General features: G+C 32.4%; 1 protein-coding gene across 1 annotated transcript; it reads left to right on the top strand.

Annotated features, from left to right (window-relative positions):
- The first annotated feature begins 2,195 nt into the window (after positions 1–2,195).
- Positions 2,196–8,936, top strand: LOC103704816 (auxin-responsive protein IAA25-like). Its single transcript, XM_008788268.6, has 5 exons — positions 2,196–3,146; positions 6,949–7,247; positions 8,317–8,434; positions 8,558–8,619; positions 8,697–8,936. The coding sequence occupies exons 1-5, from the start codon at positions 2,764–2,766 to the stop codon at positions 8,726–8,728; spliced, it is 894 nt and encodes a 297-aa protein (XP_008786490.2). The 5' UTR covers positions 2,196–2,763; the 3' UTR covers positions 8,729–8,936.
- The last annotated feature ends 1,803 nt before the right edge of the window (positions 8,937–10,739 follow it).

Here is a 10,739-nt window from a genome sequence, read left to right as displayed (position 1 = left end):
AGAATCTTCTATTTGGTGCAGGAGTCGTTCAATGAGTTACTCATGAGCAGCTCTTTTGTCAACGAGATGGCACTTCAAGCAACATAAGTTGCTTGTCCTTAAACTCTATCACACTTCTTTGGGAAGTCTTCCATAATCCTGTTATGATCCTCTAAATTCCCAGTGTTTTCATTTTTCTTTTCCCCTCCTCATCCTCCTTCTATGGTGATAGAAGAAAGAAATGCAAGTCAAGAATTGGGAAGGGAGGGCACCTGACACTAGAACAATGAGTGCGGAAGTTTTTACTTGAAAAAATCCAGTATCGATCTCATGGTGTTTTATTGGTGGTCTTCCCTTCCACCACATATATAGTTTCCTCCTAAACTTGAGGGCTCTGTGATAACTATGACTTATTAATAATTTATATTTCTAGTTTAGTGTATAACGACCTACATATGCAAGTCATGTAATGAGGATGATTTTAATGTTATCCCTGCTGATATGGTAATAGATTGTTGACTTCATCCTGACATCCCATATACTGCAGTTCTTGTGCAGTCTGAGTATATCTCATCCCTGCTGAATAGTCAACTTAGTCAACTCACCATTTCAATTGAAGTTCTCACAAAGATCATCCTTCCAATTGACCAACTTTTTATTACAGTTAACCTTTTCTCATTAAATGAGAATCCATGAAATTGAAGAACATTGTATTTTGAGTTAAAATTATTTGATCATCCTATGAAGTAGTCAAGATTGGCTGTCAAGGGTTGCTAGCAGAAGGCATTGACCTTTCAAAACTGCAAATACTTTTTTGGGTACAAATATATGCAACTTGACAGATAACGCCAATTTGTCATGCAACTGAAAGAGTGAAATATTTCTGTCATAAAAGATTTTTAAATAAGAAGATTTGAAGATCATTAATCTGCTGGTTAAACTTTCTTCTTAGTGCTCTTTTATGACTGCCATTTAACAAATGGAGCTGCAAGACTTTTTGTTTAGGTTAAAGATCCTTTCATATAGCAATAGCTATAGAAAAAAATATTAGACATCTTAAAGCATATCCAAAAGCGAGTGCTAGTGGATAGCCCTATCGAGAAGGCCTGAAACTTAATCAGTTTAAAATTCAGACAGGGTTGCTCATTGTAAAACACGTGTTTCGATTATTTTGTCGATAAGAGAACAAATTATAACTGCAGCATCGGAGAACATGAAACAAGCTCTCAATGTATCTATGATGGATACTGAGATAATGATGAGTGTAGTTAGTAATAATGCTTGGATTGGGAAAAAGATGGTATTCACTTTTAGTGGGTCGACATGTTGTGTCTTCTTTTTAAAAATTCTCAGTGTAAAGCAGAGATTCTAGTAATAATTAAAGATGTTAAAGAGGGGAAGAAAGGAGATACCATCCCCACAATGAGCCGTAAATCCAAGCAAAACTGTATTATTATTATTATTATTATTAGAGGGGGGGTGGGGGTGGGAGAGAGAATCTTCTGGGTGAAATTGAGAACTGCAAATTCTTTATTCATGTACCGAGGATGATAAAGAGAAATAAATTACAAAGCCACAATGCATTTACTGAGGTTTGTGTCACAGCTTCACAAAGAAGCCCAACTAAGGTTGTATATATACCTGCACAATTTTATTATTGAGATGGTAATTTGAGAGGAGGAGATTGAGAAGAAACAAACTAGAAACTATTAATCACCCTCATCAGTCTATCATATTTGGAGTAAAAGTTAACTGCATGGTTGCATCGAAGAAATAAAGTTCAAAATATAATTTGCCCAAGATGAGGACAATATATATATACTTGTAAATACCAGTTTTCTTCTTTGTTCAATGCTCAAACTTGAGACTTTCATTTCAACTCATTATCCTTTTCAATAAAAAAAAGAGAAGATTTAACCAAAAAAAAAAAGACACAGAGAGAAACGTTGGAACAACATGACAATGTTTCAGAGCAATACTTGAAACACCCTCTTCCTCCCCCATTTGGAGACAATTGAATGGGTGCTGCCATCAGGTATTGTGGGAAGAGGTGCATCAACCATGTTTGATATTTTAGAAGTCCAGTCTTTTAAAATTAAGATACTTTCAGTGAACCTAATTACAAAGACAATAGTCTTTTTATCTTTCTTTTTATAAGAGAAGAAAGAAATCCATCTTTTGGTAGTTTTTCATTTTAATTTATGTGGAAACTTTTACGGGGTATGGCAACGGTTCGATGCCGGTTCCCAACATCCACGAGCCGGATCTTTTATAACAATACAACTCCTTGTACGACCCTCTCAAATCTCAACGACTCAATTATAGTAGCGAGCTGTAGGCGCAGCAGCAGTGATTTGTGAAGCGAAAAAGAGAGCACTTGGGAAGCTTAACCAAATCATTTCATAGCAAAATAACAAGAAGTCTGTACTGTGACAGAGTCCCTACAACACAATAAACACACAACCATCCTTCCTTCATTAGCGTATGCAATGTAAACTCCGACGTTCCTCTTGGCTCTTGCTTAGGCCACCACAGTCCCTACAAGCCTCCGGCTCAGTTTTTATTTTTTTATCTGCCACTCCACCTCCTGTTCTCCCCCATCTCTCACCCCTTCAAACCCCTTAAGGAAGCCTTCTTCTCCATCCCTTTCCCCTCTCCCTCATTCTTCACAAACTTTGTACTATCTCTCTCTCTCTCTCTCTCTCTCTGTGTGTGCGTGCGCGTCTCCTCCGAAAAAATATTTCTGTACCTTATATTTCAATAGTAAAACAAGAAACAAGCAGCATGAAGGCCATACTGTTTGAAACCCCACCCAAAGAAAAGGCAGGATGGGGTGGAGGAGAGTTGCATGAAGATAGAGCTAAGGAAACAGCCAGTGGCTTGCAGAACCACCTTGAGCTGAGGCTTGGCATCTCCTTAAACAACGGCTCGGACGACACGGTAGCTACCCCCACCAGCGATGGAAGATCTCGTGGAGGAAGCAGACCGAGTTTCTTCACCACACCGGATGGGCTACATCTCCAAGCGGCCGAGACATGGCTTCCTCAAAGCCGTACTGGATTCATTCACCCATGGAGTCTTGCTGCCCGGCAACAGAAGGCCGTCCTCGAGCAAGCTCACCACAATCCCAATCCTCCTCCTCCTCCTCCTTCTTCTACCACACCAAGGTTGGTCGCTCTCTCTTCTTCTTCTACTAGTAACTAATAAGAGTACTACTACTTGTTTCAATTTCAACATGCATGATAGGTACGTTGATCTGCCGGAACATGCTAAAGGCAAATATTTTTGCTGCTGTTTGTGCACGTAATTAAAGCATGGCTAGATTAAAATTGAGCGCTAGAGTCTTAGATAGCATTTGGTTGCTGATGAACAAATTTTAGAAGGGCCGGACATCCCTTGTACTGCTGTTGGAGGACTAGACATAATCCACCGAGTGGTAAAGAGAGTAAGATGCATCTAATGTGCATTTAATCTCAAAATATTTTAGATTTTATTGCAAAGAAAAAGTCATATATGTGTTTATAGAGCGAAAAAGGAAAATTGATAAACGGAGGGACTAGGACCCTTGTATAAGTCCATTCTACAAAAATAGTGGAAATTAATTAACCATTTATATCCCATTAAGTATAAACTTCTGTGTCGTGCCTTTTTAAGCATTTGGCAAATATATTCCTCTAAATGATGGACATCGATCCCCAATTTATTCGGCAACTGATCAAGCCATAGGTTATAAATCTGTTGGGCATACTGATAGAGGCATTGGAAAATGAATAAGTGTAGTAGTATGTGAGCCATGGTATACATGGCCTCAAAATAGGTATATATATGCTCCTAATTTGATGTGGCATCAGCCTTTGCTGAGATTTATGCCTTGTGGTTTAGCTTGTAGGAATTTGAATTATAGAGTACCACAATGCACATGTATATGAGTTGAGGAGGTGCCAATCGTGGGGCCAAATGGATCCCCTCGTGCTTTGATGGAACTTGTATTTTTTTCTTCTTTGTATATTCAAAGGGAAAAAACTCAGACTCAAACCCTTAGGAATGTCATAATCTAGGACCTCACTTAAAAAGACTAGCCAAAAGGTATTTTTTGAGTTTCGGAATATAAGTACTTAAGATCTTCTCGACAAATAACCGATGTGGGACTAAACATACGTTTGTACAGGTCCTCACAAGAGGTTTGACCATTTATTTGGTCCATCTAGCTCTTTTTTCCATATTGGAATGGCTCACCCACTTATGGAGAGAGAGAGAGAGAGAGAGAGAGAGCGATATCGAATTACTTGTTAAGTAATCTAGAAATCTAGTTAATTTACATTGAATTGACAAATGATAACTAAAATTATGTGTTAATTGATATAACATAATAGGCCTATTCTTTAAGAGGCTACAATCTAGCAACTTTGTTTAATCTCATGCCAAAGTGGTGATCTAGGTTTCACAAATATATATTCTTTAAGCGAAAAAAAAGATATTGCTATGGCGTAAACCAAATTTTTAGTATCAAAATGATGGGCTGGTGGTTTATGAGGAGTTGGAATACCAATTTCATAAAAAAAAAAAAAAAATCAGTTCAACAAGTTTTGGAGAGATTTCAGGGAAGATAAAGCATTTTTGAAAGAAAAAGATAAAGAAAAATATAACAGAAAGATAGATAAAGAAGATGATTTTTTTTTATTTTAAATTTTATGTTCATATTTTGCTTGATTAAAGTAAATGGTTTTCAAAACAAGGCTAACATGCCAATGTAGGAAGATATTCTGAAACCTAGGAACTCCATTTAAGCAAAATTTTCTATTTCATTAATTAAGAAAAATATACCAACATACATCTGATTATTTATAACTTGTTTTGTGCAAACCATTGAGAAACCATAAACTTATGTAACTAATATATTTATATAAGTTTTGATGTCTGAAACGCTGGCATACAATAGCATTCCTACTTTAAAAAAATATGACTACTAATAGTTGAACCAATATGGTATTTTTTTAATGTAACCTGATGCATATAAATTATAGACAAAAATGAAAATCATATAAATATGAATATAATGATCTTGCCATGGAATGGACTACCTAGAAGTAACCTATATTTTGCTTAATATTTTTGAACTCCTTTTTTAAAAAAAAATAAAAGAGAGGAGTATACATTAAGTTTTAATATAAATTGAAATACAAATCCAAATTTGCACAAGGATTCAACTTTATTGACTGTGAGCTGACCCCTCCCATTAGTAATAGCTTTTATCATCATTTGTAAGCATCTTAAATATAACTATGATCCCCCCCCTCCCTTTCTTTTAAACAGTGCAACACAAGGTTAAACATCAGCAGTCCTACTAAACAAACAAAAACTTGAATCAACTCTTGCTTTCTCATCAAGAGATGGAGGATAGTGATCAGTCCACATGATCTGCCTGCATGTCCATGATTTTATTTTAAAAGATTTCAAAAGAAACTTCTGATTTGGCTTTACATTGATAGCTGTACATGATTTCCTCGATTCCCTCTGTCTATAGTTGACAATGAGTCAAACCTTGACACACACACACACACACATACTTACAGATCTTGGCACATTAGGAAATGCACTATATATTCAACAAACTTTCATGATATAGTAAATAAAATAAAAATAATATATATATATATATTTTAAATTTTAAAGTTTTACACAACAATCATAAATAGGAAAATTAGGTGCGATATAGACAGCAATATCGTATTTATTCTCTTAACTTTTTTTTTTGCATGAATGTCCTTGTATAAACTGACAATAAGTTCGCTTCCTTTACATTCTATTTTATAATAGTCATGTATGACTAATTCTATGCTTGGTCCATTAAGCATCACCAATCATGTAATGGCATGATGCACTTGCACTAATGTGAGACATAACATGTACTCAATCTAATATGTGATCGATAAAATGATGATAAAAATAAGAATAATAATATGAGAAAGCACTTTCATGTAACCATAATAGTTTCTCTAAATGTTTATTTTTCAAAAACCAATTTAATACCATGTTGTTTACTCGGCAAGGTCCCAAACAGCAAGTCCCAAATGCTGACTTCCACCTTATGCCCATTTAAATGGGCTGGGCTTGCAGACCCATAATATATCAATGGGCCAAAGAAATATTTATACTAGACAATAGAAGAATCCCATCAATTAATGGACTTGTCTTTCCATTCCCACTTCTACACCCACAGGTTTTGCAATTGCCCTAAGCCCTTGCTACAAAATGCTTAATGTACAATGAATTCCTGGCTGCATATCCTATTAGGGTTCACTAAATAAATGAGATTCATGTACATTTATATCTTTAAAATGTCCTTGCACTGAAAGGAGTCCATATCAATGTTTCATCAATAGGGTTATCCCATTATATAGCCCCTTCCAAAAATAGTTGCTTATTCATTTTTAGAGTAAAAAAATAGTGACTACTATAGCAAATATAATGGCCGTATACACCCAATTTAGTCTTTGATTATAATTTTAGAAGAAATGGCATCTTCATGGATTGTCATTTGTAGTCATGATGGAACAATAATAAGCAAAGATGGTTAGATAATGGCGTTTTCTAAATGTCGATTGTTATGCTCTAGTTTTCCTAGATTAGAAAAAAGTGGAGGGCCTTTTTTGTCATTTTAGCATAAATCTAGATTACCACCTGGTTATATAGTGATTCCTACATTTGGCAACTCAAACGTCTCTATTTCTGTGGGCTCTTCACTATATATAAGTCGAACAAAACATACCAACTTTCCCACTTCCATCACCTTCCACCAAGGTTTAACAATCTTCTTCCATGTATATTAACAAAGATTTATCTTTCTTTCCTCCTTATTCTTTCAATTTTGTCAAGTATTGTTTTTCTAAGAGAGCATTTTTGTGAATTATTGTTGTTATGCCTCGTTTGATACCTTAATATGGTTTTATTGTATCGATTATTTTACAGAACCACGCATCAACAATCTTTTTCACCAGTCGTGGGCTGGCCTCCAATTTGTGCTTTCCGGAAGAATTTAGTAGATCCACAATCATTGAAATCTGAGATGGATGAGGAAAAGGATGCGAAAAGAGTAAAGCTGGTAGAGGCGGAAGCCATAATCAAAGAGCTTGAGGTAAAACCTACAATGTTTGTGAAAGTAAATATGGAAGGATGCTTTGTTGGAAGGAAGATTGACTTGAAGGCTCATGATAGCTATAAATCGCTCTTTCATGCCCTCAAAAAAATGTTCGACAACTTTCTCTCAAGTAAGTAACATGAAATCTAATTAGAGATTTGGCTTTTTAAATTTGGATCCCCTTGATCAAATGATGTTCTTCCATTTATTTTATGGCTTCTTGGCATTATGAGAAAGTTAGTTTTTCTTTATATATTTAATGGTCTTATTTATCTTTTATTTTATTCTCTTTTTAACAGTTTTGTTTCTTTCCATTTAAAAACCTAGATTAAGTTGAACTTTTGCATAATTTTTTCTATTTTTGAATTATTTAGTGTTCAATATAATAATTTGATACTTATGCATAAAAAATATATACGGATTTGCTTGCATATGGATGGTTTATTAATGTGCACCAGTTTTTATCATCATATACATTACTATTAAGTAGATGTTATATTCTTTTTCTCATTTCTTTTTGGTATTTCTTGAAGCAATATTATATATAAAGTTATTTTCTTAATTTTAGTTTAATTGTGATTGTTTTGTATGGCACGACTATTTTAGAGATTCATCCAGTGCCCTATTGCAAGAGTATCTTTTTTTTTTCTTTTCCTTTATTGAAGAATAAGATCAATTACTACTTTATTTATTTATATGACTAATTTATTAAATTTATCTTCACTTTTGCTGCCACAAATTCAAGCAAGACTTCATTCTATAATGCATTTGACTTTTTTTAATCTTTATATTGATAGATCTTTTTCTTCGTATTATCATTTCAAAGAATTTGTTGATTTAGTTTATATGATAAAATTTTTGTATTTGGCCATTTTACATGAATCAAACAATTATATATAAGGTTCTTATATTTTATGAAATTCTTATAAAGTATTCATGTTATCGTTCTGTTTGTATATATGCAATAAACTAATGAAGTAGGTTACTTTACATCTCTTTTATCTTTATATTCTAATTATATAAATCTTAGTACATATTTATTTTTTTCATATGAAAATTCTAATTAGAAATAAAAATTTATTTTGAATAGTATTCTTACCATCTTAATGTTCATTTTCTAATATGTTTAATACATATATAAATTAAATATGCTAATATTATTTTTTTATTTAAATAGATATGTATTTTTTTACTTTCAGTTAATGACTCAAACAACTCTAATGAGGAAGAACAAGATGAAGTGGCTTCTTCCGACTTCATTCTTATTTATGAAGATCATGAAGGTGATAGAATGCTTGTGGGAGATGTGCCATGGAAGTATGTATCTTATTACTTAATTATTTGAGATAATTTTAATTCCTAAATCTTTTCTAGAAATATAAATGCTTATATACTTTAAGATATGCTACTTGAAGAAAAATTAATATAAAAAAATTGCAGGTTATTTCTCGCTTCAGTAAAAAGGCTATATATTGGCCATAATCCTAATGCACCAAATAAAGGTATGGTTATATGGAAACTTTTTTTTTTCATGAGCTTCTATTTCTTTCAGTAATTATATTATTTTATAAATCTGCAGTTAATGGAGAAGTACCTGGAGATCAAAACTAAGCAAGTAATCAATAAAGCAAAATGATGAGAGAAAAGAGGCAATATGTTGTAATCAATTTACTCTTTACATTTTGTTACATGTTGTGCTTTATCTTTAATTTGTTGTGAGTGAGGGTTTAATAATGTAATTCAATCATTTCGTCATGCTTATCTAGTATTGGGACTTGTATCATGTATGCCTTAGTTAATCAAATCAAAATTCAAGATATATGATAATTGGACTCGATGTCATTATTAGCTTGAATTGTGAGCATTCTATTGTTTTCATTTAAAATATATTTTATTATTGTATTCATCCAGTATAGTATTATGTCATTTTATTCTTCTAATGCCATTTCTTGGGGCAAGTCATGTGACAATATATCGGTAATTGTAACTTAGGAAAACAAGCAATTTAATATTGATTGATTATCTAAAAAGGATTGCTAACAGATATGAGGTGCCTGGTTAACTTGTTGGAATCATAAAAATCAGTATAAGGCTCTCTAGAATGAGTAAATCTGATATTATGTTTAATATAGTGGATATAAATTAAATTTCTTTTTACATAGCAAACAAATATTGACTCTCAACTTACTCTTTGAACTTGAAACCAAATTATAATCATGATATGTGATAACATTGAAAAGTTTATTATTTTATAAGAATGAGGTAAGAATAAATTGATACTAATAAGGAGATAAACTTGGTATCAAAATTAAATGGTTAATTTTGTATCATACCATTCATTGTCAAAGTTAAATGGTTTTTTTTAAATGCAAGTCAGTTTTACATAATAAAGTTAGCAAGTCTTACAAACCACATAAAAATTCTATATCTCGAGAATTCATACGTAAGCCTCAACTAGGTATTTGTAGATAGTATTTTCTAAATATATAAAGTCAATTCGGCAGCACCTTTTGGTCTATGTTTGAAGTTTGCAAGTTAGAAACTATAAGTAATTTAAAACATTGAGGCTTAATAAATGGCCTATAAATAATTTTTTATTTTATATTAGAGTTATCAACACTTGCTAACTTTGTATAAATATATATCTTATGATTATAAGTAATTCAAGGCTTTCATACAAAATGAAGTTGGCAAAATCTGCCAGCTTCATGCAAAGCTTGTAATTTAAGAACTTAAAAGTAATTTTATAACCTGCAAAGGAGTGAAATACTCACCCTCGATATTATTCTGTAGTAGAATATAAAAAATGTTATCCATGTATTTTTATTAAAAATAAATTAATAAACATAATGTATACAATGAGATATTTTTTTATTTTTAATAAAACTTATTTAAATATTTTTTAATAAAACTTGTCAAATAAAAATAATGAGAAATGTTATAAGAGGAATTGGAATCTTTGATCTTGTCTTTAAGAGACACATGCTTTATGTTACCCAGATGGGATAAGAGAAATGTGATGTGAGAAAATAAGGAAGAGATAAATAGAGCGTAGAACTAGATTATGCATGTAATTTTAATTTTTAAATAATAAATTTATATAAATAAATATATAATAAATGTTACTTTAACTAGAACCAGTGGAAGGAGTGGGGAAATATGAATAGCACGAGATTGGAGAATGCAGGATAGGAAATATGGATGGTTATATACCTCTCATACAAATTCACATTAGAGTTGGCATTTTATAGTAGACTAGAGTATGACATGTGCAACTCACATTGTCGGAAAAATATGAACAATGGAATATAGTAGGAAATATATATACATGTATATGTATACGCATGTATATATATATAAATAAATATATATGTATAATGTATGTATGTATTGATGAGCCTTGAGAAGAGTTCGCACTTCTAGATGCTCATATTGAAAGAGAATTCTATATATAGGAAAAGTGGGGAACATCACACTCTTGGAAAGATGTGAAAATGTTGATAATGCTAAAGCCTGACGCAAGGCAAACACCAAAATATGCATTACATAGTAGATAAGTGCTGCTTTATAGCACCACTCTACTCCCTATTTAGAGCACCAATTCTCCTTTAGCAATTAAGGA

This window comes from Phoenix dactylifera, chromosome 4 (genome assembly GCF_051530095.1).
Source record: "Phoenix dactylifera cultivar Ajwa chromosome 4, Ajwa_hap1_PhDact_Kaust_v1.1, whole genome shotgun sequence".
Taxonomy (NCBI): domain Eukaryota; kingdom Viridiplantae; phylum Streptophyta; class Magnoliopsida; order Arecales; family Arecaceae; genus Phoenix; species Phoenix dactylifera.
The sequence above is the reverse complement of the archived record's forward strand: the minus strand, read 5'-3'. Positions and strand labels throughout refer to the sequence as shown.